We start from the raw sequence: 27,701 nt of genomic DNA, 5'->3' as shown, positions 1-27,701 counted from the left end.
CGGCAAGCCTCCGCCCGGGCCATCAAATTAAGACGGTCTTTTCCACGATAGCACTATAGGCCAACCGTCCATATGTAGATTCCTATATCTCGCAGGTGACAGGAATCACCTGACTCTACCCTTACGCGTTTTAAGCAGGGCTAAGCACTACACGAACCTGAGCTACATAGGATTCAGGGTATTATATCTGGACAAGATTGGATAGCCAATGCAGCAAGTGTTTGCATCCAACACCAAACTTAATGCAACAATATATATATGTAGTAATAATACTTTAATGCATTTCAGAAATTAGGAGCTTAATATGCTCTGGGGCTTGCCTTTCACAAAGTTGGCACGGATGGTGATCCGGCACTCAACGATGACCTCGCTGGCACTTTGCTCCCGAGGGCTGCACTCCTGAACCTCCGGTGTCGGCTTGCTGCTAATCGCTCGGTTCCTTGAATTCCAATAGTGTCACACCTTCTGTACACCTATTTGCATGCCGATGCACAAGATAAATATCATGGGATGCATAAGAAATGACATGATCTCATGTTGAATGGATCACAAGTAAGTGTTTAATAGAAACACATCTGGACACTCGTTTACCGATTAAGAATAGCTCTATTCAAATCATCACTTAAAGCATGTATCTAACTTAACTTGAAGAACAAGATCAACTTACCAAACTTGCATAACCTAAGATAAAGATGCTCATCTTCAGTTAAAGGCCTAACAACTAGGAACATTACCACAAGCTTAGGAAGAGTAAAGGCATACTTAATTCAAAGCTAAGGTTTTACATGCAACGAGTAGTTCCTTAATTCAATCACAACAGAGTTCTACCAAATCCAAATGACTGCATGAGGACATTCTCGAAAGCTTATGAAATTCTCTACAATTCATTTGTAAACATCAAAGCATGATTTCTTACGTTAACCAAATCGAATTAAGTACACCTAGAATCTGTCTAGAAATAACAGGTTTACTAAATTAATTATTAGTGATGATGCAAAAGCATAATTGGACCAAATCAAGTTTACCAACTTGTTGCACATACCAGAGGAACTCAGAAAGTATAGTGCCAACTTCTAAATAAATTATTTAATGCCCTTTTCTAATTTATTTAGTTAATTAGGTGATTAAAGCAATATATAGTAAAACTATTCAGAAAAATCTACAAAAATTACAGTAGCTATCTCATGCTTCACATAGACTATTATAAAATTTCAAAGCCATTGAGCAAGCAGAACGTTTGTACCCAAAATAACAGGTGGCATGTCTATTTCTAGCATAATTAGGAAACCCTAATAAAAAGTGTCAAGCAACAGATTTCACATTTTTCCTAGCATCATCCTAGCATAAGAATAGCACTCACCAAATTTTACCTTTACTGGATCTATAGAAAAATTATGAAAATTCACACAAGATCCATTCATGCAAACAAGAGAATTTTCTATCTCCTACATACAGTGTCTAAAATATATGAAAATTTAACTACAAGCCATTCATGATATGAGCAGTACACTATAAAAATTTCATGCCATTTGGAGCTACAGAGAAAATATATAATTACCCCTATTTCCTTCATGATTAAAAGAGATAATTAGCAACTCCATTTTTCATAACAGAACATGGCATATATTATATTTTTAATATAAACTAGACATTATCATGAACTCAATAAAATTGGAACCACATCATTTGAATCTACCAACTAGGAGATACATATTTTTGAATATATACACAAATCTGTGAAAAGAATAAAACCAAAACAAATTTGAAACCCTATCTCTATTGCTGGGCCGGCCCGAAGGACACGGCGGCCCACAACGCATGCGCAAGCGCAGCCCAGCCACGACACAGCCCAGGCTGGCTCCTGCCTCTGCATCAGCGACTGATAATGGGGCCCCGCACGTCAGCGAGAGAGACAGGGGAGGGAAAGATGACGGCGGCGCAACTCATCGACGGCGACGGCTCCGGCGAGTCCAGCGGTCCTACGGTGTTCGCCTCATCAATGCACATCTAACAGTGCCACCTATTGAAGATATTGTCACAGCTAAAAGGGGGTATCGACGGTCATGGCGACGCACGGCCACGGCTTGGCTGGCTCCGGCAAGACGACAGCGTCATGGCCCTAGTGGGTGACCCTACGAGCCTCAGTAGCATTCATAGGACCTAGCGCAAGGGATAGAGGGGATGGGAAGGCCGCGGTGGCAATTGGCCGCGTGGAGCGCCAACTCCGGCGAGGTCCCACCATGGCGGCGGTGGAAGAAATGGCGAATACGCCCTTACCAAGCCCCAATCGACCCGGCTGAGAGGTGGAGGTGGTAGAGGAGATCACGATGAAGCTAGAGGCAAGATGGCCGACGCGTTTTTGCACTGGCGAGCATGCAAGGTGACAGCGATGCTCGGTCGGAACTGGAGGAGCTGTGGTGGCTTCGGTGCTACGCGTGGTGGAGGCGAAAGAGTGCAAATGAAGCTGATGACTCGGTCGGGCAAGCGCGCGGGGTGCTCATGTCGCGGCCAGCAGCACCAGGATGCCCACGGTGTGTGGTAGTGCGAGCAGAAGTCCAGCGACGGGTGGCAAACATGCGGCGTTCGTTGTCTGATGGCTGCCAGTTACTGTAGCTCACATTCAGACAACGAGAACCGCCTGATAGGCGTCTTAATACGGCTAAACCGTTGATCCATTGCAAAAACTATATACATGAAAAATGTAGGCCTACCATCCATCTACAACTTCTTTTCAAGGACCATCATCTAATTCACCATGGATCAGAAGTTACATCAAGCCAAAGTTGGCTTGATCCAACTGAAAATGCAGTTAGGACTTAGAAACATTTTTCAGTGTTGAATCCACCATCAATAATGACTTGTGGGCCATGTTTGAGGCTGTTCCACACATTTTCATGAGTTGATCATAAAACAACTTTTGTTCCTTAATAAATTAGCTACAACTTTGGTAAAGAGTGCATAGCCATGCAAGATCTCTAAGTTGGACTTTTTAATCAGTCAAATAGAGTCACTCTAAGGTTCATTTCAAGTCAAACCTCTCCTAAAGGGCAATTTGGTCATTTTGGTCCACATGAACAATGTCCCAACAATTACCCTAAGTGTAGTTAAGGTATATTAGACCATAATCAACCACTTTACCCAAGTGCTATACCAATTTCTAATGATCACATGTGATGAAACAACAAAACAATCAATTCACTCAAATGTTGCAATTCCATGTTTCACATGTTTCATCACTACCATTCACAAGCAAATCAAATATGAAACAAACAGAATTTATGAATGTTGCATATGTATGTTTCAGTGACAATGGCATGATGACATAGATGATGCATATGTTTATGAAATGAAATGCAATTTTGTGGAAGCCAAACACCTAGGGTGTTACAGCCTTCCCCCTTAGAAAAATCTCATCCCAAGATTTGGAAAGCGTACCAATCAGTATAGAAAGCCAGATAATTTTCCTTTAAATAATCTTCCTGCTCCTATGTTGCATCCCGATCACTATGATTACTCCAAACTACCTTGTATAACTTAACTACTCGCCTACGAGTCACTCTTTCTTGAGTATCCAGAACTTGCACGGGCTTCTCCTCATAAGAAAGATCAGATTTCAAGTTGATTTTCCTTGTTGCTATTCTTTCCTTGGGAATACGAAGACACTTCTTCAGCTAGGACACATGGAATACTAGGAATATAGCTCCCATTTCATGTGGTAGATCGAGTTTATAGGCTACTCTTCCACTTTTCTCGATAATGCGGTAAGGTCCAACATATCGAGGCTTAAGCTTCCTTTTGATTCCAAAACGTTTTACTCCTTTTATAGGGGATACCTTCAGATAAACATGGTCACCTACTTCAAACTCAATAGGTTTTCTTCTCTTATCAGCATAGCTCTTTTGTCTAGCCTAAGCGACAGTCATATTCTTCTGTATAGTTTGGACTTGCTCTTCGGCTTCTTTTACAAAATCAATACCATAGAATCTTCTTTCTCTAGGTTCCACCCAGTTCAAAGGAGTTCTACACTTGCGGCCATAAAGAGCTTCAAAAGGAGCCATTTTGATACTCTCTTGATAACTGTTGTTATAAGAGAATTCAGCGAGAGGCAACCATTCCTCCCAAGAGCCTTTGCAAGAGATAAGACAAGCTCTAAGCATGTCTTCAAGAATTTGATTAACATGCTCAGTCTGTCCTGATGTTTGCGGATGATAGGCAGAATTGCGGATTAGATAAGTGCCAAGGTTCTGATGTAAGCACTCCCAAAAGCGAGCCGTGAATTGCGGTCCTCTATCTAAAACAATGGATTTGGGTACACCATGGAGACGTACCACTTGTTGAAAATAAATCTTAGCATAATTGTGAGGGTGATAGGTAGACTTGACCGGAATAAAGTGAGCGGATTTAGTTAGACGATCTATGATAACCTAGATGGAATCACAACCCTTTTTGGTAGTGGGTAATCCAACAATGAAATCCATGACAATTTCTTCCCACTTCCAGCCAGGAATAGAGAGTGGCTGCAATAATCCAGGCCTCAAGTGAATAGCCTTGACTCTACAACAGTTATCGCACCTTGCCACATAGGCTGTGATTTCTTTCTTCATCTTGGTCCACCAATAATACAGCTTGAGATCTTGATACATTTTACTGCTACCAGGATGGATGGACAATCTAGAAGAATGGGCTTCAGCCATAATTTGATTTCTAAGTTCTTTGTCTTTGGGTACTACAAGCCTATCATTAAACCAGAGAATTCCTTTGTCATCGACCCTAAAGTGCTTGGTCTCCTGATCTTTCATCTTCTGCTTGATATGAAACACACCCAGATCAGTCTTCTGGAGTTCGATAATTCGACTTCTAAGAGAGCAATCCACCGTGATATTGTGGAGTACTGCAGGATGAAGGAGGTGTGCCAGATGAAAGTCTTCACTAAGGAATTGCAATGGGTCTTTCTGCTTAAGGCATCAGCAACCACATTGGCCTTACCAGGATGGTAGTGCACTTGAAGGTTGTAGTCTTTGATCAATTCTAACCATCGTCGTTGACGCATGTTCAACTCGGGTTGAGTAAAGATGTACTTGAGACTTTTGTGGTTCGTATAGATGTTGCACACATTACCTAGCAAGTAATGTCTCCAAATCTTTAGGGCATGAATAACTGCGGCTAGCCCTAAGTCATGGGTAGGATAATTGACTTCATGTTTTTGAAGCTGGCGCGAAGCATAAGCAATGACCTGGCCCTCCTGCATAAGAACACACCCCAAACCGGTGCCACATGCATCACAATAGACATCAAAAGGCTTCTCAATGTTAGGTTGTGCCAATACAGGAGCAGAGGTTAGTAAGGTCCATAAAGTGTGGAAAGCCTCTTCACACTTCGGAGTCCACACAAACTTCTCATCCTTTTGAAGTAGGCGAGTCATGGGCTTGGTGATTTTTGAAAAATCTGGGATAAAGCGATGATAATAGCCAGCCAAACCCAGGAAACTTCGGACTTCTGTGACCGTAGTAGGTGCCTTCAACTCTAGGACTTCTTGCACCTTAGTAGGGTCAACCGAAATTCCATCTCCATATAACACATGACCTAGAAAAGGTATCTTGTTCAACTAGAATTCACACTTGCTGAACTTAGCATAAAGCTGGTTGTCACGTAATCGAGTTAAAACAATTCTCAGATGTTCAGCATGCTCTTCTACACTCTGAGAATATACAAGGATATCATCAATGAACACGACGACGAACTTGTCCAATTCCAGCATAAATACTAAATTCATCAGGTACATAAAGTGTACCAGAGCATTTGTCAACCCAAAGGACATGACAAGGTATTTGAACAAGCCATAACGAGTAGAGAAAGTTGTCTTAGGTATATCTTCAGGACAAATTTTGATCTGATGGTAGCCAGACCTCAAATCGATCTTGGAGAATACCTTAGCTTTGGAGAGCTGATCAAACAGAATATCGATGCGAGGAAGAGGGTATTTGTTCTTGATAGTAACAGTATTAAGGGGGCAATAATCTATGCACATGCGTAGAGACTCATCCTTCTTCTTCACAAAGATAGCTGGACAACCCCAAGGAGAAGAACTAGGCCAAATCAAACCTTTCTTTAATAGCTCATTTAACTGACTCTTCAGCTTAGCCAACTCATTGGGCGGCATTCTATAGGGCCTTCGAGAAATAGGAGCCATACCCGGAATGAGTTCTATCTTGAATTCTACTTCTCGGTCCGGAGGTAATCCAGGCAAGTCATCAGGGAAGACATCTGAAAACTCATAGACAACCGGTATATCTTCAATGGCTTTAGCTAGGGTAACATTGGCTGTATTGTGGATAGCGATATCACGAGGTAACTGCACTAGAAAACCCTTCTTATCCACAGGATCCCTCAACATTACCACATAGGTTGATATATCGATCAACACTCCATTCCCGCTCATCCACTTTATCCCTAGGATTACATCGATTCCTACCCCTGGCAGAACTACAAGATCCATAAGGAACTCTCGATCCCCAATCTCAATCTTTGCATCTTTAACTACTTGGTTAGTCAGGATATTATTTCCAGCAGCACTAATACAATAACCACCCTTGATAATTGAAATTACATTCATCTTATGCTTAGATGCAAAAGTAGAACTCACAAAGGAATATGAAGCACCCGAATCAAAGAGCACAACTACAGGGTGATCATTAATAAGGAACTTACCAGTGGTGACCACTTCACCGGTAGGAATTTCCTCCACGGTAGTGTAGTGAACACGCCCGTGACGGACGTTTCCCTAAGCATTCTGCTTGGAAGGATAGGGACACTTATTAGCCCAGTGACCAGGCTAGTTATAGTTCCAGCATGGCCTGTTAGCTGGTTGGACATTGGAGCTGCCCTGCCCAGAGGTATTCTTTGGCAAGGAAATTGTGTACCCCTTGCGAAAACTAGTTTTAGCTTGATTCTTCTTCTGAGGTGGGCGGTACCGAACATTAGCATTGGGTGGATGATACTAGGTTTTGGATACCACTGGTGCCTTAGACTGAGAAGCACCTGCCTCAAAGTTTCTTTTACGGGTCTTGGAAGCAGCATACACCTTATCATTATTCTCCTGAGTCAGGGTGTCACTGATAAACTCATTGAAGGTGACACACTTGTAGTTGCCCATAGACTTCATCAGTTTAGGGGAAAGTCCCCTCTTGAAACTAGCTATTCTTTTGGCGTCAGTATCAATGAACTCAGGAGCATACCTTGCCAGGTTGTTAAATGCCTAGAGGTATTCAGTAAGACTCTTGTTGCCTTGAGTTAGCTTCATAAACTCGGTATGCTTAATGGCCATGAGACCAGGAGGGATAAAATGTCCCTGGAAAGCTGTCTGGAACTGGTCCCAAACTATCTCGACGTTTGCAGGAAAGGTGGTCCTGTGATGGGTCCACCAGATGCCTATAGGGCCTTGGAGCTAGTGTCCTGCATACGAGGCCTTCATACCTTCTATCAAATGGAGCAATCCAAACCTTTGCTCTATCGTACTCAACCATTCATCAGCTTGTAATGGTTCTTCTGCCTCTCTAAAGATAGGAGGCTTTGTGTCCATGAAATCCTTAAAGCTGCTATACTAGTTTGGCTTGAGTCCCTGGCGGACATGTCGATCATCACGGTTAGCTAGTTGGCGCATAGCCTCAACTAGCATGCACTGACTTTCGACGACTGTCTACATTAGCTCAGCTGGTGTGGGCGGTGGAGGAGGTGGTTGTTCCTCATCTCCCATGCTACGACCACGATGAAGGTTATAAGCCATCTGCAAAATGTATAGCCAATGAGCACTGACGATGTGGAAATTTTTTTGTAGATGAATTATATAATTATGCCAAACTGACTCCAATGGAGAAAATGAATTTATACTATCAACAGAGGCACAATCATCCATCACAATCACACAACTCATCAAGCGCATCAATTGACACATTAATGCGATGAACTTAACCAGCAATGAGATCAATAGACCGCACAGATGGAAATTGTCAAAGGCTCACATACGTGGAGCATAACACATTTGATAGGTTACATCCAAGCCATAGAGGTTCCAACTGACATCAAAGATAACTTAAGGTTCGATATTACATCCCAACGATTAACTTATTACAAGCTACCCATTCATGCATGAGGATCAACAAAAGACTAGCTCTAGCGCATTAGCTAAGTAGTAAGCTAAACTACGCATCGTCCTTAGAGTCAGTGTCGAAGATCTCTCCTCCATCTTCATCACTAGCAAGTTCTAACTCCTCATCTTCCTCCTCATCAGGTGGAACATCCTCAGGTCCATTAATCTCAATGTCATCATCACCTTTAGCCATGATGACACCAGAGCCCATCTCATCCTCATTGTCATTCTCATCATTAGGTGGCAGGAGAGGGTGAAGCTGATTGTGTAACAGGTGAACCTCCTCATGGAGATGGTCATTGTACTCTTCGGCAGCTGCCAACTGCTGCTCGAGTTCTACCTGTTGCGCTCTCAACACATTCTCCTCGTGCCAGCCTTCATTCCGTTGGTTTAGCATATGAATCAACATTCATTCACAGTTGCGGTGAGCAACTGTCAACCTTTGAACCTCCAGGGTCTCTTGATCCCATTCCTGTGTTACTTGCTCCAAGCGGTGCTGAGTTGCAGTCCTCTCAGTAGTCACCCAGGCTAGCTCTGCCCTCAGCCTTTCCGCCTCAGTAGGCTCCAGATGGGGCTCACAAGGAGCTAACCGGTGATGAGGCGCCCTACCTCCGGCAGACTTGCGAGCGGTGCATTTCGTATGCACCATCTATAGCAAAAAGTTGCAACGTAAGGGGAGAATCATTTAAGGGATATGAAATTTAATTAGCCAGGATCATCAATTTTAAAGGAGGGAGTAATGCAAAAATGCTATGTATGCTTGAACATGATGCATGCACGATCCATACGTCCTCACAAACCTAGAAAAAATTAAAGGCTAGCGAAATATACGGTGGCATACATACGTTCTCTCATATATGGTAGCTAGTCGATCTACAACGATACATTGTTAGTGTACCTGCAGAAAATTTCATTTCAGCCCAATAATTCCCCAAAAAGGCATGTAAAGTAAGTAGTAAACTAAATACTTTCATACATACATCCCCCGATGTATATACTCCAGTATCACAGCTACCCGACAGAGATACCCACACTTAAGTACTCTCATAGATACATGATCGAACATGTAAGTATGTGAGCAACCACAACTACTCTCCCCTAGACCGATGGTTGGATGGTCATGCTCTCACAATAACCACTTACCAGAGCATAGAGGTATTTTGATCCATACATTATCACCTAAGCAGATGGCATCCATACAATAGCACGTCGTATGGACAACAAAACAGAAACAAGTAGGAACCCCCAAGTTAGTACTTTAATAAGCCACCTAAGAGTCCTTATTTGGGTATAAGGGATATGACCACTGGCAATACTTAGTATTTAATTTAGAATTTTCACAAATACTTTTGTTTTAAATACACAAATGACATGTTTAGTGTTGAATCTTGCTCTGATGCTAGCTATAACAGAACCGACCAAATCATAAGAACGTAAGTACAAAAACAATCACCGAAGTGATCAAATTCCTGTACTTAAGCTCTCATAATCCCGGTAGTCTGGAAATCATGAAGGATTTCAACCAACTCTCGACATACAAACCAAGACTATAGTGATTCAATACAACACATCATTCGTTACAACATTTCACAAGTAGCATTTGGATTACATCCATCAGAGTTCAAATAAAATATTACAAACCAAGTTTAAGTTCACGGAAGCAACATAGTTTAGTACATAACTTCATAGTTTCAAATACATTGCTAGATCTTAGTCATGTCCCACAAAAGCATCTTCAGGTACGAGAACTAGTAGAGACCGTGCCCAATGGTCTAGTCTTCATCCCCAGCCAGGAGAAGGCAATACTTGTAGCAACCAAAGTAGAACTGGTCATCTGCAACAGGTGGGAGATAAACCCTGAGTACGAGAAGGTACTCAGCTAGACTTACCCATCAAAACCAGAAATAAAAAACACCAAGGGTCATGCAAGGCTTATAAGGTGGGCTAGCTGGACATAGTTGCATAAAAGAGCTTATAAATTAGTAACCAAATTAAACTTTGCATCAAGTTTATCATCATTTACCTGTCCACTAGATTTGCACCTGTACTAGAGCACTCACTTATTAGGAGCAAACAATATTAACCATAGCAGGTATAATAAGGCTATTATCATCATATCATCATTTCTGAACCATTATGTTATTTAGTGTATCTACTTTGGAGATAAGCCTGTCAAGTTCTCACTAACCGGGAGAGACGGCGACTCGAATCGAATTACAACTCAACTGAGGGGGTATTCCTAACTCTCACCCTGGCATACTTTGCAAGGGTAGCCGTGGGTCACCTTTGAAACAACTCAGGAACCAAATTCGTGGGTTCGATCAGCGCCAGCACTCTCAGGGATTACCCTTCTGCCAGGACGATCAGGACTTTTAAATCACCTGCCATTGGACTCACGCCTATGGCTCCCTTCTGAGGCGCACTTTATACTTATCGACTCCCGGCCTGAGGTGAGCTACTCGGCTTCATGGTCGGTCTTTGGACACGGCCAACTAAGAGAGAGGCAAGCGTTCAATATGAACAGGAAAGGCTCCAAGATTCAGTCCTTAAGCGACACAGACGGAGTCACTGCAAACCGGCAAGCCTCCACCCGGTCTTCAATTCAAATTAAGATTGGTTCTTTTCCACGATAGCAAATATAGCCAACCATGCCATATGTATATTCCTATATCTCGCAGGTGACAGGAAATCACCTGACTTCTACCGCGTTTAAGCAGGGCTAAGCACTACACGAACCTGAGCTACATAGGATTCAGGGTATTGATATCTGGACAAGGATTGGATAACCAATGCAGCAAGTGTTTGCATCCAACACCTAAACTTAATGCAACAATATATATATGTAATAATAATAATTTAACTGCATTTTGGAAATTAGGAGGCTTAATATGCTTCGGGGCTTGCCTTTCACAAAGTTGCACGGACGGTGATCCGGGCACTCAACGGCGACCTCGTCTGGCACTTCTCTCGAGGGCTGCACCTCCTGAACCTCCGGTGTCGGCTGCTGCTGCTGCTCGCTCGGTTCCTCGAATTCCAACAGTGTCACACCTTCCGGTACACCTATTGCATGCCGATGCACAAGATAAATATCATGGATGCATAAGGAATGACATGATGCTCATGATGAATGGATCACAGTAAGTGTTTAACGAAACATCACTGGACACTCGTTTACCGATTAAGAATAGCTCTATTCAAATCACTTTAATGCATGTATCTAACTTAACTTGAAGAACAAGATCAACTTACCTAACTTGAATAACCTAAGATAAAGATGCTCATCTTCAGTTAAAGGCCTAACACCTAGGAACATTACCACAAGCTTAGGAAGAGTAAAGACATACTTAATTCAAAGTTAAGGTTTTACATGCAACGAGTAGTTCCTTAATTCAATCACAACAAGAGTTCTACAAATCCAAATGACTTGCATGAGGATATTCTGGAAAGCTTATGAAATTCTCTACAATTCATTTGTAAACATCAAAGCATGATTCTTACGTTAACCAAATCGAATTTAAGTAAACCTAGAATCTGTCCAAAAATGACAGGTTTACTAAATTAATTATTTAGTGATGATGCAAAAGCATAATTGGACCAAATTAAGTTTACCAACTTGTTGCACATACTAGAGGAACATAAGAAAGTATAGTGCCAACTTATAAATAAATTATTTAATTCCCTTTTCTAATTTATTTAGTTAATTAGGTGATTAAAGCCATATATAGTAAAACTATTCAGAAAAATCTACAAAAATTACAGTAGCTATCTCATGCTTCACATAGACTATCATAAAAATTTCAAAGCCATTGAGCAAGCAGAACTTGTTGTACCCAAAATAACAGGTGGCATGTCAATTTCTAGCATAATTAGGAAACCCTAATGAAAAGTGTCAAGCAACAGATTTCACATTTTTCCTAGCATCATCCTAGCATAAGAATAGCACTCATCAAATTTTACCTTTACTGGATCTATAGAAAAATTATGAAAATTCACACAAGATCCATTCATGCAAACAAGAGAATTTTCTATCTCCTACATATAGTGTCCAAAATATATAAAAATTTAACTACAAGCTATTCATGATATGAGCAGTACACCATAAAAATTTCAGGCCATTTGGAGCTACATATAAAAATATATAATTACCCCTATTTCCTTCATGATTAAAAGAGATAATTAGCAACTCCATTTTTCATAACAGAACATGGCATATATTATATTTTTAATATAAACTAGACATTATCATGAACTCAACAAAATTGGAACCACATCATTTGAATCTACCAACTAGGAGATACATATTTTTGAATATATACACAAATCTATGAAAAGAATAAAACCAAAATGAATTTGAAACCCTATCTCTACTGCTGGGCCTCCGCATCAGCGACTGACAATGGGGCCCCGCACATCAGTGAGAGAGATAGGGGAGGGAAAGATGACGGCGGCGCAACTCGTCGACGGCAACGGCTCCGGCGAGTCCAGCGGTGCTACGGTGTTTGCCTCATCAATGCGCATCTAACGGTGCCACCTATTAAAGCTATTGTCACAGCTAAAAGTGGGTGTCGACGGTCATGGCGGCGCACGGCCATGGCTTGGCCGACTCTGGCAAGACGACGGCGTCACAGCCCTAGTGGGTGACCCTACGAGCCTCAGTAGCATTCACAGGACCTAGCGCAAGGGAGAGAGGGGATGGGAAGGCCGCGGTGGCAATTGGCCGCATGGAGCGCCAACTCCGGCAAGGTCCCACCATGGAGGCGGTGGAAGAAATGGCGAATACGCCCTTACCAAGCCCCAATCGACCCGGCTGAGAGGTGGAGGTGGTAGAGGAGATCACGGCGAAGCTAGAGGCAAGATGGCCGACGCGTTTTTGCACTGGCGAGCACGCAAGGCGATAGCGATGCTCAGTCGGAACTGGAGGAGCTGCGGCGGCTTCGGTGCTACGCACGGTGGAGGTGAAAGAGTGCAAATGAAGCTGACGACTCAGTCGGGCAGGCGCGTGGGGTGCTCATGTCGCGGCCAGCAGCGCCAGGATGCCCGCAGCGCGTGGTAGTGTGAGCAGAAGTCTGGCGACAGGTGGCAAACATGCGGCGTTCGTTGTCTGATGGCTGCCAGTTACTGTAGCTCACATTCAGACAACGAGAACCGCCTGACAGCATGACTTTAGCGTCTTAATATGGCTAAACCGTTGATCCATTGCAAAAACTATATACATGAAAAATGTAGGCCTACCATCCATCTACAACTTCTTTTCAAGGACCATCATCTAATTCGCCATGGATCAGAAGTTACATCAAGCCAAAGTTGGCTTGATCCAACTGAAAATGCAGTTAGGACTTGGAAACATTTTTCAGTGTTGAATCCACCATCAATAATGACTTGTGGGCCATGTTTGAGGCTGTTCCACACATTTTCATGAGTTGATCATAAAACAACTTTTGTTCCTTGATAAATTAGCTACAACTTTGGTAAAGAGTGCACAGCCATGCAAAATTTCTAAGTTGGACTTTTTAATCAGTCAAACAGAGTCACTCTAAGGTTCATTTCAAGTCAAACCTCTCCTAAAGGGCAATTTGGTCATTTTGGTCCACATGAACAATGTCCCAACAATTACCCTAAGTGTAGTTAAGGTATATTAGACCATAATCAACCACTTTACCCAAGTGCTATACCAATTTCTAATGATCACATGTGATGAAACAACAAAACAATCAATTCACTCAAATGTTGCAATTCCATGTTTCACATGTTTCATCACTACCATTCACAAGCAAATCAAATATGAAACAAACAGAATTTGCGAATGTTGCATATGTATGTTTTAGTGACAATGGCATGATGACATAGATGATGCATATGTTTATGAAATAAAATGCAATTTTGTGGAAGCCAAACACCTAGGGTGTTACAGCATGCAGCGGAGCGGGCGACTGCCGCCAAGCAAGGGCTTGAGGCGATGAAAGCCCACTAGGTGGAGACTGAGGCGGAGTTGCGAGCATCCCTGGCGAGCACCGAGACGGCGCTTCAAGAGGCCTTGGCAGCCCTTGAGCCAGAGCGGAGTGCTTTGGCGTCGAAGCAGGCCGCCCTAGAGTCGACACGGATGGCCCTAGAGGCGGAGCGGAGGGCCTAGTCAGAGGCGGACCGAGAGGTGCTCGTGCTCCGAGGCCAGGTGATGGGGATGGAAGAGGCGAACGCTCGTTTGTGCATGTAGGTGACTTGACAGGCGGAGGAATTCTCCGCCCTTAAGAACTCTCGCGCTGGTACATCCCCTTTCTTTTTTTGTTGCATTGGTTTCTTTCTTTAGCCTATTCCTGAGCTTGTCGCCCCTCCTTTAGAGCTGGATGGAAAGGTGAAGACGCTGGAGCAGGACCTAGAGACGACCAAGGTGACCCTCAGCCGGAATGCGGAGGAGCTGGCCAAGTCCCATGAAGAGCGACGTGCTCTTGAGGGGGACCTTGACCAGATCCGCAACGTTGCCCAGCTCGTCATCTTGGAAGTCTTCGGGTCGGTGCCAAGCACTAGCACACCTACTATCTAGCTGGCGGAGGTCCCAGACATGGTCAAGGACCTTGTCAGGAGTGGGCTATTTTATGGGGCATCTAGGGTGCTGACCTCGATGGCGATGTACCACCCGAATATGGACTTCACCACTATCTGCGGTGGGTATGCTAAAGGCCTGAGCATGGAGGTTATCTAGTCAATCGGGGAGAGCTTGCTGTCGCACGCGTGGTCGGTGTCGGAGCAAGTCTCCACCGAGTGGGTGATGGATGTAAACCGTGAAGACATGGCCCGAAGCATGCGTGGGGAGGATGCCTCCGAGCCTACAGATAGCACAGAGCCTAGTTCGGGGGGGGGACATTGCCTTGGCCCCGATTGAGCCGAATGTCGTGCTGCTAGGGAGTGAGCAGCCTGTGCCTTCATCGGTCGTGCCGTCAACGGATGCTGCCGGGTCAGTTTAATACCTTACATAATATAAGTAGTTAGTAAATGTAAAAAGTTTAAGTTCGTGGGAAAGCCCCAGTGTAAAACGTTCGTGTGTGTTTTAATGACTGCAATCGATTTTTGTTTTTGTGATGGAGTTGCTCCGTTCGGGGAAGCTTGTTCCCTTTCGTTCCTTAGTTTTCCCTTAGCATAATTTTGTTTTTTATTTCTTTCTCTCTCGTACCTACCCGTTTGTTTCGTAGGCTGCAACTTTGTGAGCCCGGGGCGTGGCCCGCGAGGCTCGGCCGGTCATAACCATAGGAAAAGGCAGGGTGCGATCAGTCGGAATGTTTTAAAGCAAAGCTACGTAAGGTAAAATAAAGGAACGAACTGCCCTTTTGTTTGGGTAGGAAGGAGTTTCTCCATATGAAAGTAAAAGAGTACTTAAAGTAAAAACAAAACAGAGGGGTAGTAGAGCCCCCTAGTGGAGCCCCCGAGCGCCCCGAGCCGAAAAGTGTTCGGGTCGGGGTGCTCTTATAGGAGCGTTCGCTAAGTAAACAAAGGTAAGATTGAAACTTAGGAAAAGAAGAAACAACATAGCTATTGCAAGGTGCTCGGAGAGAGCGTTGTCATTGTTGTCCTTTAGTCGGTAGGCGTCTGGTCAGATCACTTCATCCTTCAGTCGTCTGGATCTGTGCCCGCTACGCCCCCTTCTTCGGTTGCTGCTTCCTCGCCTTTTTCTTACTTTGGCCTGCTAGCTTACCTCAGCAGGCGCTTGAGGAGCTGGCAGTCCTTATAGAGGTGTTTGACGGGGTAGTCATGGTTGGTGCACAGGCTCTCCATGAGATCGTGGAAGTAGCCCGGAGGGTCTTGCTGGGGCTACGTGCCTGCGTGATCGGCCACGACGACCGACGCAAAGTTGGCCGGCTGGCGATGATCCTTTCTGTTTTTTCCCCTCTATGTGGAGGGGCCCTCGTCTTGATCCTGGTGCTTGGCCTTACCTTTGCCGTGGCCTCTGTTGAAGCGTGGTGGGAACGACGCTTGCTGGAGGTGTTGGACAAAGGTGCGTGGTCCCAGGCTGTCAGGGTTGGGACTCTGGTTGACGTTGTGCGTATCTCGGTTCGGCCTGAGCCGCGCATGGACAGGCGATCGGCACGGAGCGGTCGTCAAGTCGAGGTGAGGTGCCATTGCGGCTTCCTGGGCCACACTTTGTGGCTGTTGCGGTGATAGGGTGTAGTGCCCCATCTGCTGCGTCCCTGTTCCCTGGACGGGGAGCGAGGTCGTGAGTCGGCATCGTGATACGGAGCACTCCGCTTGTTGAACGGCGGTGGTCTCCAACAGTGCCCGGAGGTTTTGGTGGATCGCTTGTTTGCGAGGGTCGTTCGGCTCGGACAGGTCACGTAGGAGCATTATCGCGGCAGTAATGTTCTGACTGGCCCAAGCGAACTGCGGGCGATCGGTCCCCCTAACCGGGGTGTTGCGCTGGTCCTGGCAGGCGCGACCCCGAGCGCCGTTTGCCGGTCTATGCGCACAGGGTGCAGTGTGGTGCACCGGGCGTGCCGGCGCAGTTGGTGGCTGATGCAGCTGCCATTGTCGTAGTTCATCCTAGTGCTCAAGTGTGAGCTCGGGGGTCTTCGTGTGAGGTCCTAGTGGGGCGTGGATCCAGAAGAACTCCGTTACCCCAGGCGGCTATTCCGGAGCATCCGCCATAGCATACTCCCAGGACGGACGGTGGCTAGGCGCCACGTCGCCGATACTGGAGCCGTCACTCCTGATGTCATCATCCATGATGTCGAGGAAACAGGTGGGAGCATAGCTCGCCATCCCCACGAAGTCAGACGTGATAGGGTGTGGCGCCAGCACCTTTTGGAGTCCCTGGGCATATGCGTCCATGGAAGATGCGAGGCCATAGGGGAACCGGTCGTACGGTGGTTACGTTGGGGATAATAGGGTTCTACCGGGTATTTGGCGGAGGATAGAACATAGTAAGTGAATAACAACATGTATATTACTCACAGTGGGGTTTGAGCAGAGAGTTTGCTTGGAATGAAGCGCAGATGTCGCGCCATCGAAGTCGCGCGTCCCAGAGTCGATGGAGGACGTGTCCCTGATGGGTGCCGGGTCGCGAGTCTCCTCGCGGAGGTGGAGTGCTCCGAGTCGGTCGGCGACGAAGTCCTGGCTTCCGAAGAGGAAGGCCTAGGATGGCTCGAAGACAGGTGGAACCCACATCCCGATGGGCGAGAGTGCGGGGAACTCCAACGAGCCGAAGCGAATCGTATCGCCCAAGCCCGCCACGACGGGGGTGGCGGAAGAATGGGCCATCCGATGACCAAAAAAGTGTTGAACGTACAACGTCTTCCCCACGGACGGTGCCAACTGTCGGTGTAGAAAGTGACCAACTAGTGAATATTTATAGTTTTGTTGTACGTTGTGATCGGAGGTGGCCTAGTACTCAATGACATAGGATTTATACTGGTTCTGGCAATATGCCCTATGTCCAGTCAGGGTCGGTCAGTGACTTTATTCCTGAGCCCAGGTGCTCGAAGTTTGTAGTGGGGTTACAAACAAGAGGGAGAAAGATGGGGTGTACAAGAGGTCCAGTCAGCTCTAACCGGAAGGGTCGAGAGTGACAGGAACTTCGCTATGAGCTAAGTGTTCAAGCGTGTGCTTGCGGTCGGAACCTGGTGGTTCTGTGGTTGTGAGCTATCGATTTAAGGAACTCTGTCCTACTAGAATCGGTCTTAGATCATTCGGTCTCCCTTTGGTCAGAGGGAGTGCATCCCTTTTATAGATGAAGGGCATGGCTTTACATGTGAGAGGGAGAGGGTACGGATGTTTTTAAGCCTTGTTTCCCACGCCGATGAGGATTGGATAATGGTAGATGCCCACAACACTGTTGATGTTACTATAGAATGTCAGGTGCACGTGGGAGGTTGTGCTATCTTCTTCAGGAAGGGTTGACGTCGGTACCTGTAAAAACTATTTGATGCCTAGAGGTATGTGAGGAGTCACGCTATGTTCAACCGGTACGGTAAATCCTGGTGCCCATACCGCTATCGATGTCTAGAGACATGCGGGGGGTCTTACCGTATGGGAGTTTTAGCGACCCCTACAATACTGTAGAGGGAGATGTCGGCGCCTACAATACTGTTTGCGTCAGGTGGCTACAGAGTACTATTCTGTGCAGGGTATGGTCCCTGGTATAGTGATTTTGACTTGTGAGCCTTGCCTTGTCTTTCTCTGCACGCCTTTTGATTCCTACCGAACGAGCGTCCCCGGTCAGGTGGCTCCAGTCGGCTCTGAGTGCACCGGTCAGAGAAGAGCAGCGAGCAGGGTTCTTACGAGCCCCGGTCGGAGGGACGTGGGGTCAGAGTCAGAAGTAGGGATCGGGGCAGGCCTTCTGATCGGAGAGGCCGTCCGGAGACGGCTAGAGCCTAAATCGAGCGCTCCGGTCGGATAGGTGGGCCGAAGTAGCTGACGAGCGGGCGTTGCTCTTCTTAGGCCTGGCCTTTCGGTCAGTTGCTGGACCGCCCCTTTGCCCTATTGTTTTTAGACTCTTGGGCCGAGCCTTGGCGCAGAAGCCGGTCCCCGAGGGACCCCGGGTTTATGAACCCGACACTTCATGTCAAAGATTTAGATTAAAGATGCATGAAAAAATCAAGCCAAAAGAGGAAATTGGCAGTGCTGACTCGCTGCTCCCTCTGTTCCCAGAGACCATATCTCTTTCCAGTACAAAGAAAGAGGCTCTTAAAAAGCAAAACAATAGAAGACTATAGCATTATGCACTAAACTTTCAAAGCATTTTTTATTTCAAAGAATCATATTACAATGACCCCGTAAGCTGCAGGAAACCTGTCCAGATAACATCAATAATCAGTATAAATAGTTGACTTGTATATTGTTTAGTAGAAGATGCATTTGCTGCAAAGCCAAAGAATCTTGTAGAGAGGGCAAACAACCTTATAAATAAAACAATTCAAGGTTACCACAACTCAAAAATCAGTACAGCCTAACCATACTATGTAATGGTTTTTCATGCCAATATGTTATCTAAATTCACCTATGTTTTTGACATTTATCTACCTGATGTTTTTCAGGCTTATGAAGATTGGTAGATTTGATTTTCTCCTTAGTAAAGTAAGGATTTGGACCTCTGATCGAATCTTTTAAGATTAATCTATGGATACTTCCCAGATGTTATCGAAAGTAACAACGCTCACCTATTGATTTCAATGGTTGAAGCAATCTCCAAAACTCTCAAATAAGGTTCTTTCTTCTTCTCGTTTACAAAATTCTGCACATAGAACACTATTCTTTTTTAAATAACAAATATAAGAACGTGAGTGTCGGGGAAGAGGATGGCTCGCGTTTCGCCTCCCCCTCTCCCTTCCTTCCCCGGCGCTTCTCTTTCCACCAGCCCCATGCCGAAGCCTACTCTAGACCTGGCGGACACCACCATCGCCGCGGCAGCCTCTCGCCCGGCCCGCTCCTCTTCCCTCGCGCCGGGTTCCTTACTACGGTCCCTGTCGGGTCCTGCTTGCGCGACGGTAGGTCGCTCGAAGGCCCAGTGGTGGAGCGACGTGTCACCTTCCTCTGCTAGTTCTTCTGGGGGCTCTTCACCCTGCTTGCTGCAGTCCTTCAAGGAAGTGCTGCTGGGCGGCTCCGCTGAGGCGCCTCCTCTTGGCTCTGAGGGTCCTGCGCCTGCTTCGTCGTTGGCCTCCCAGCCGACGGCCTCCGGTGCGGGGCCAGCTAGGATTGTTCTTCGCCCAGAGGATCAGGCGCGGTCGAAGGCCGGCAGGCGGCCGGACGCTGATGGTTGGTGGACCAAGGAGGGCCGGCGCTCTAGAGGTGTTCGAGGCCGGCGGGCGTGTCTGTCGTGGCGGCCGATTCCACCGGACCTAGTGGGGAGGTGCTTCAACTGTTTCTCTCGGCATCACCGCGCTGCGGATTACCGGTCTGCATCCCGCTGCTTCTTCTGCCGAGCGCGAGGTCATCGTCTCTACGCCTGCTCGGCTCGTCAGAGTGCTCCTAGACGTTCGTCGAGCGCTCCTCGGCACATGTTGGTTTGGCGCCATGTTGCTAAGTCGCCGCTGCTGGAGCCTGCCCCTCCGCCGCTAGGTTTGGCCTCACCACCGTTGGTTTCTGCCCAGGCTTGTTCTAGGCAGCCCGGTGTCGAGATGACAGCCCAGGGGCGTCGTAGGCGGTGGAGGTCTCGCGGTCGGTGCTCGGACGGTGGTGATCGTGATGTGGTTTCTCCCCCACTGGCTCAGGATTTGGATGGTGAACCTAAAGATCCTCTTCCTCTGCCTTCGAGCGGTGACAATGAATCCCAGCTGACCCATGTTATGAAGCCCAAGCGTGTCATCGACAGGTCTGCCACCATTGCCCACAGGGAAGATGAACTCAGGCGGGCATTGCTGGTCACCGTGATTGGCGACAGTCTCGATGGTCTGGACGCACGCGTTCGGGGGCTGATTGCCAGCCAGTTCCAGCTTGCGGTGGAGTCGCTCTCTCTATTCCGTTCTGGACCAACTAGTTTCATCCTGGCTTTGCTAGACGAAGACACGATGACAAGGGTCTACAATGCCGGGTGGCCAATCATCGGCCAGGACTTCCGTCTTCTTGCCATGCGCTGGTCGCGCTTCATGCATTCTTCAGCATCATCTCTATCCTCGGCGGTCGATATTGAGTTGAGGGGGATCCCGGCCCATGCTTGGGAGCTGGCTACTGCGGAGCAGCTTCTCAATGAGTTTTGCTGGATCGGCGGAGTTCATCCAGCCAATGTTGACAGGAGAGATGTGTTCCGGTTGGTTGCATGGTGTTCTGACCCCTCGTGTGTCCCCTCCGAGATGGACCTTGACATCATTGAGCCTCCGTTGGTCGATAACATCTCCAGCCCGGCGAAGCGTGTGCTGCGGTATCCCATCTCCATCACGGTTACCCCTTTCAACCAGCCGTCGACGGTGGGGGATCCTCCTTCCCCGCCTCCGGCTGATGAGGGACGGGGTCGCCGGAGAAGACGAAGACGCAGGCGAATCACCCCAACGACGATGGTGGCGCCGGGGGTGGTGGGCGGAGTGGCTTCGACATCGACTGCGCCCCGGGTGTCGGTCCATGAAAGACTGGGTCCGCAGCAATCTGAAGGCTGCCACGTGCTACTGGACGTCTCGGCTTCCATGGCCCCCAGCATTGATCGCTCGGTGGCGGCCGAGTTTTCCCAGGTGGACTCTCAAGCGGCTGTGAGGGTGCCCGATGCAATCCGACCTACTAACTGTGTTGCGGTGGAAGTTATTTCGCCCTTTCCCTCCCAGCCGGCGGCTGTTTTTTCACCCGAGGAGACTGCTGTGGCCTCGCCCCCTCTGGTGGCTGCCGTCCGCGTGCCCGAGGAGTCCTCTACGAGCGTCGAGCCACCGACGTCGCCCCCTGGGGCGGCCAGTTTGTCTAAGGCCACTCTAGAGTCAGGCCAAGGCCCTTCTCCCACTCGTGGGCCGCTGGTGGCTCCTAGCTCTCCTGTGCTGGCCGAGGTCCTTTGTGGTGCTGCCTATACAGGTGGGCCTGATTCTTCTTCAATCCCGCTTGGGCCACATCAACGACAGCCGCCCCAAGCTATCGTGGAGCAAGACCCAAGTCCTCAGATAGGCCTTTCTCCTGTTGAGGCCGGCCTAGAGGTGACAGAGCTGATTCTTCTTGTGCCATTATTGGAGACTTTCCTGCACTGCGACACTCCTCCGGCGGCGAGCGAGGAGAACTCTGTCCTCCATGCCCACTCCGTTGGCCTACATGATGACCCTTCTGCCCATCCTGGTGCTGGTGGGTCTGTTGCGCTGGCCTGGGCGGAGCAGATAAAGGCTCCTCTCCGGGTTTACTACCGGCATCGCCGCCGCACAAGGGCTTCCTCTCCGCCACCGGTGGCCGTTTCCCAGGGGGGCGTCCGGTCTGTCTACTCCAATACAGAAGATCAGCATGGTTTGCAAGCTGGTGGACAAGCTGCTCCCCCAGCCGGTGATCCAGAAGCGTAGGAGGAAGACTCCCCCGCTTGGGTCCCTACCACAGCGGAGCCGGTGTGTCGCTGGCGCCAAGCCATGCTCGCCAGGACCAGTAATCACAGAGGCACAGCAGAGAGTGATGTGGCATCTCGGCTTTGGGGAGCGAGAAGTAATGGATCCATCAGCTCAGGATAGTTATAGTAAGCTCTTCAAGCCCTTCCTCTCTGACTCCCATATTTTCTGCCATGGCTGCTATTTTTAGCTGGTCAGTTGGGGTAGGAGAGCGGGTGTGTTCCGTTGCTGTGCTGTAACTGGGAATGATCATTGGTCAATTTTCTTTGTTTTCACAATGAATCCTTCATCTATCCTAATTTGGAATGCACGCGGCCTCAATCAGAAGGCTCGTCAGAATTCAGTCCGGGACACCATCCTTTCTAGTAATGCAGATATTGTATGTCTCCAAGAAACAAAGGTTGCTGACTTATCTCAGCGTCTTTTTCTCTCGGTGTTTGGATCATCTTTCGATAATCATATTGCCCTTCCAGCCAATGGAACTAGAGGTGGTGTCTTAATTGCCTGGAAAGGGTGCTCCTGCCAAGCCATTGCTACCAGAGTGGACACCTATTCAGTTTCAGTCCTGTTTTCCGAGCAAGAAGGTCGCAATTGGTGGTTTACTGGGGTTTATGGGCCTCAAGGTGATGATGAGAAGGTTCTCTTCCTGCAGGAGCTCAGGGATATTCGCGCTCTTTGCAATGGGCCTTGGTTAGTAGCTGGGGACTTTAATCTCATTTATCAAGCCGCTGACAAAAATAATGCAAACTTAGATAGAGCAATGATGGGCAGATTCAGGCGCTTTCTGGATGATATGGAGGTAAAGGAGATTCCCCTGCTTGGTCGAAAATATACATGGTCAAATGAGAGGCAATCACCTACCTTGGTCAGGCTAGACAGAGCTTTCTGTTGTGTAGAATGGGACGGTATCTTTCCTGAATCTATTTTGCAAAGTACGACAGCAGGAGTATCTGATCATTGTCCACTCATCCTTGGCCTCAAAGTACACACTGGTGGCAAACGGCGGTTTCATTTTGAAAGCTTCTGGACCAAGGTGCCTGGCTTTCAAGAAGCCGTTAAACAGAACTGGGAGGCTCCTGTGCAGTCAAATTGTGCAGTTGAGCGCCTATTTCTGAAGTTACAAAGGCTTAGCAAAGGGCTACAAAAATGGGGACAGAGGAAGGTGGGAAACATCAAACTCCAACTAAAAATGGCCAAGGAAATCCTCCATCGCCTAGAAATTGAACGAGATTCTAGGGAGTTAACTGGAAACGAGGAGTGGTTGCGGAAAAAGCTAAAGCTCCACTGTCTTGGTCTGGCTTCCCTAGAAAGAACAATTGCTCGGTTGCGATCTCGAATTTTATATCTTAAAGAAGGGGATGCCAATACATCTTTTTTCCATCAGCAAGCAAGGTTCAGGAAAAAGAAGAATTTTATCCCCAAACTGAAGGTTGGTGAGGAGATAGCAGTATCACAGGAGGATAAACAGGCTGCCGTCTTTAATTTCTATGAAAATCTTCTAGGAAAAGCGGAAGATAGAGATTACACTATTGACTTGGGTGAGATAGGCATACAGCAGCATGAACTTTCTCTTTTGGACGTTCCTTTCTCGGAAGAAGAGGTGTGGTCAACTATAAAAGACATGCCCATGGACAAGGCCCCAGGGCCAGATGGTTTCACTGGTAGATTTTATAAATCCTGCTGGAATGTTATCAAGGGTGATCTGCTAATGGCTCTTGATGCTATCTATCGAGGCCATGTGTTCAAATTCAGACTCCTGAACAGTGCCTTCATCACGTTATTGCCTAAGGTGCAGGATGCTGTCCAAGTAAAGGATTTTCGGCCTATAAGTTTGGTGCACAGCTTTGCCAAACTGGTGACTAAGATCATGGCGAACCGGTTGGCCCCTGTCCTACCAAATATGGTATCCCCAAACCAGACTGCTTTTGTAAAGGGTAGGCGAATACATGATAACTTTATGTTTGTCCAGCAGATGGTTAAATGCCTGCACAAGAACAAGAAAAAAGAGGCTCATATTCTCCTCAAGCTTGATATTTCTAAGGCTTTTGATTATGTTTCTTGGTCATTCTTGCTAGAAGTCTTGGGCCATGTGGGTTTTGGACAGCGGTGGATGGATCTTTTATGTCTGCTCCTGTCAACTTCCTCCACTCAAGTCTTGGTGAATGGGGAGCCGGGTGAGACAATTTTTCATAGGCGAGGTCTCAGGCAGGGAGATCCTCTCTCTCCCATGCTTTTCATTATTGTCATGAATGTCCTAAATTCCTTGATGGAGTATGCTACTCGGGAGCAATTATTGCAGCCATTGTCTATGCAGCAGGTCCAGCATCGGGTTTCTTTTTATGCTGATGATGCAGTTGTTTTCCTAAGGCCGAGAAGTGATGACTTGTATTTGTTGAAAGAGCTGCTGGACCGTTTTGGACATGCTTCCGGACTCCGAACCAATCTATCCAAAAGCTCAATTTCTCCCATTCATTGCTCTGTTGATGAAGTGGCCACTACAGCTGATATCTTATCCTGTACCATCAAGGAATTTCCATGCACCTATCTTGGGCTCCCTCTCACAATTGGGAAACCCACCAAGGAGGATTTGCTGCCAATAATTGACAAGGTGGCAGATTACTTGCCGGGCTGGAAAGCCTCATTAATGAATCGGGCGGGAAGATTGGTAATGGTTCGAGTAGTTTTAACAGCTGTTCCCATTTACCTTTCGATCGCCATGGACTTGCCAAAATGGTTTCTGAAGGCTATTGATAAGAAAAGGAGAGGCTTCCTTTGGAAAGGCCAGGAGCAGGCTAATGGTGGTAATTGTTTGGTCGCTTGGGAAAGGGTGCAGCGGCCTCTTGAATATGGTGGCCTTGGGATCCATAACTTAGAACTCCTTGGCTGTGCTTTAAGGATTCGATGGCTGTGGGCTGAGAAAACTGATTCATCAAGACCATGGGCTGGTCTTCCAGTACAAGTCCCCCGCAGGGCTCAAGCCCTCTTCAATATTGCAGTAGATGCCATAGTAGGGAATGGTGAGAAAATTCGGTTCTGGACAGATAGATGGTTAAACGGTCACACCTTGGCTGAGTTGGCCCCCAACCTGTTTAATGCTGTCCCCAAACGTACAGCCAAGAGACGTACTGTTGCTCAGGCACTCCAGAACAGAAAATGGGTAGATGACATCAGGGGAGCTCGCACAGTACCAGTCCTCGTTGAGTACCTGCAGCTCTGGGACTTGGTGGATGGAATTGTTCTGCAGCAACAGGTTCCAGATCAATTTACTTGGAAGCTAGCCCAATCTGGTTTATACACAAGTAAATCAGCTTATGCTGCCTTCTTTGTGGGTGCCATCAGGTTTGGTCCTTGGAGAAGAATTTGGAAAAGCTGGGCGCCTCCTCATTGCAAATTTTTTATCTGGTTGGTTTTCCACAATCGGTGTTGGACGGCCGATCGCCTTGCGAAGAGGGGATTGCCCCATCATGAGGCTTGCCCTTTGTGTGATCAAGCTGAGGAGACTATTCATCATATCCTGGTTGGTTGTGTATTCACTCGTCAAATATGGGCTCGAATCTTCCAATACTTGGGTCTCAGTTCTCTATCGCCAGAACCTACAGCATCTCGTTTCTCTAAATGGTGGTGGAAGGCAATATAGTCAGTGCCCAAGGCGGAACGGAAGGGTCTCAACTCCCTGATAATTTTGATAGCCTGGGAGGTGTGGAAGCACCGTAACTCATGTGTGTTTGAAAATGCCACGCCAAGCATCCAGTTGGTTCTTAGGGCTGTCAGCACTGAGGGCAATCTTTGGTGCAGGGCTAGAGCAAGAAAGCTCCAGGAACTCTTGGTTAGGGAGCCGGCCGTGGAGGTATAAGGCAGGCGGTTTTTGTCTGGTCGACAAGAATTTAGTTTGTGGCGCGCCTGTTTTAGTTAAGTGAATGGGTGTGTGTAGGTGGTGTTTTGTACTTGAGTAGGGTCTTTTTAGACTCGTGTATTTTATTTCTACCTTAATGAAATGACGTGCAGCTCTCCTGCGTAGTTAAAAAAAAAGAACGCGAGTGTCACTGCAGCAAACATAAAATATTTTATTGAAATGGAAATCTAAAAGTTCAGCCATTTCTTCTTTGAGCTTCACAATTCCCATCATGACTATTCATGGTTGGTTTACCAGGATAGAATCTGCTACTGTCTAAAAACTAACCATATCTCTGAATTAATTCACTTGCAGTTTGCTGGTTTTTTCAACCACTACAAAGAATAGGTATCAAATTAAGTCTCATAAACTGTCAAGTCACAAGAAGAGAAGCATCATGAAAGACTTAATCTTCCCATGACATACCACACCTTGAACATTCCGAATTGTGGTGCTGGAATCAATGTGTGTTTTTGTAGAAAGAGAGCAAGTGGGGAATTCAATTAAGAAGTTCCTCTCAAATTCACATCGTATCATACGTATCAATCCATTGCTGTTAGGATCATCGATTGGCATGCCAAGGAAACAGATATTCAGACAAAGGCAGTAGTTAGTGAATCGATCTAAAAATAAAGTGCTAACTAGAGATAATCTGGCTAAAAGAAGAAAAGTGGATGATAGTAGTTTTTTTTTTTTTGTTCTGAGTCTGAATCTGTGCAACATGTATTTTCTTGATTGTGTTGTAGCAAAGAAGTGTTCGTATTTTATCTTTGATATTCTTAAGATCAAGGTAGGAGATAATCTGGTAGAGATAGGATGGCTTAGTGATAAAAAGCATGGATTGCTCAATATTAATACTTCTGCGGTTTTAGGGAGTATTTGGAAACCCAGGAATGAGATCTGTTTTCGAAGAACTGTCTGGAAAAGCATGGAGATCCTGCTCTACAAGATTGTTGGGCTGCTGCAGAATTGGATAATTCTATGCCCACCAGAAAAGAAAGAGTTGTTGAAGACTACTTTGGAAGAGATCAAGGCTTCGCCAAAAAGAGTCCCTACGGTTGCACAACTAAATCTTGGACGCAATAAGGAGTCTCAATGCAAGGCAACATGGGAGGATCAAGTCTTCGGTGACGTTAAAGATGAGGAGGTTGCTGTGGACTGGGCATATCGCGAGGACTCTGGTGGATGTCTCTTAATAGTTCTATGGAGCTGTTGTAAGGGTCTGCAGTTTTTCTTCCTTCTGAGGGGTGAGTTGGTGCTTTGCTAGTGCCTAGTGGCTGGTTCAGGTTGAGAGTTTTCCATTTGTGGTGTATATGGGTCTGGAGGTTTTCTTCTGGCGTCCAAATAAAAGACGCAGACGCTGCTCCGTCGCAGCGTCCGTAAAGGCAACGAGGAGGAGGTATGGGCGGCTCTGAATTCAATACGAGCCGCGCCTGCGGCCTGCCTTCCGAATACAACACCTGCTCTGTTCTGCCAGGCCTATTTCCCCCGTCAGCAGAGCCCATCTGTGGAAACATGGGCGCGGGCGAGAGAGAGAGAGAGGGAGACTTGGATGGGAATGGGTTCCATTCTCACCTGATCGAATCGGATCCGACCATGGATTTCAGCAAACGCCTGGCCTCTTGATTCAGTAAGAGATTCGGTCTGCGTCATTGCCCTTGCCAGTAATGGAAATCTGCTCTTC

The 27,701-nt window shown here is 46.8% G+C and overlaps 2 protein-coding genes across 2 annotated transcripts in view; one reads left to right on the top strand and one right to left on the bottom strand.

Annotated features, from left to right (window-relative positions):
* Positions 1-27,701, bottom strand: part of LOC136454227 (glycine-rich cell wall structural protein-like) — a 110,955-nt gene that overhangs the window by 18,899 nt on the left and 64,355 nt on the right. The gene's annotated exons all lie outside the window — the stretch shown is intronic.
* On the top strand, positions 22,403-23,834 carry LOC136451165 (uncharacterized). The gene is made up of 2 exons (XM_066451923.1): positions 22,403-23,005; positions 23,769-23,834. Exons 1-2 carry the CDS (start codon positions 22,403-22,405, stop codon positions 23,832-23,834), a joined length of 669 nt encoding a protein of 222 aa, XP_066308020.1.

Source organism: Miscanthus floridulus, chromosome 5 (genome assembly GCF_019320115.1).
Source record: "Miscanthus floridulus cultivar M001 chromosome 5, ASM1932011v1, whole genome shotgun sequence".
NCBI classification, from domain to species: domain Eukaryota; kingdom Viridiplantae; phylum Streptophyta; class Magnoliopsida; order Poales; family Poaceae; genus Miscanthus; species Miscanthus floridulus.
Note: the sequence above shows the minus strand (reverse complement) of the source record. Positions and strands in the feature narration are given on the sequence as shown.

Bases quoted from the DNA above. Each gene is read 5' to 3' on its own strand.
- LOC136451165 (XM_066451923.1), top strand. From the start codon at position 22,403: ATGAATCCTTCATCTATCCTAATTTGGAATGCACGCGGCCTCAATCAG. The intron at 23,006-23,768 runs GCTTTCTGTTGT...ACAAGGCCCCAG, and splicing joins CCTTGGTCAGGCTAGACAGA to GGCCAGATGGTTTCACTGGT.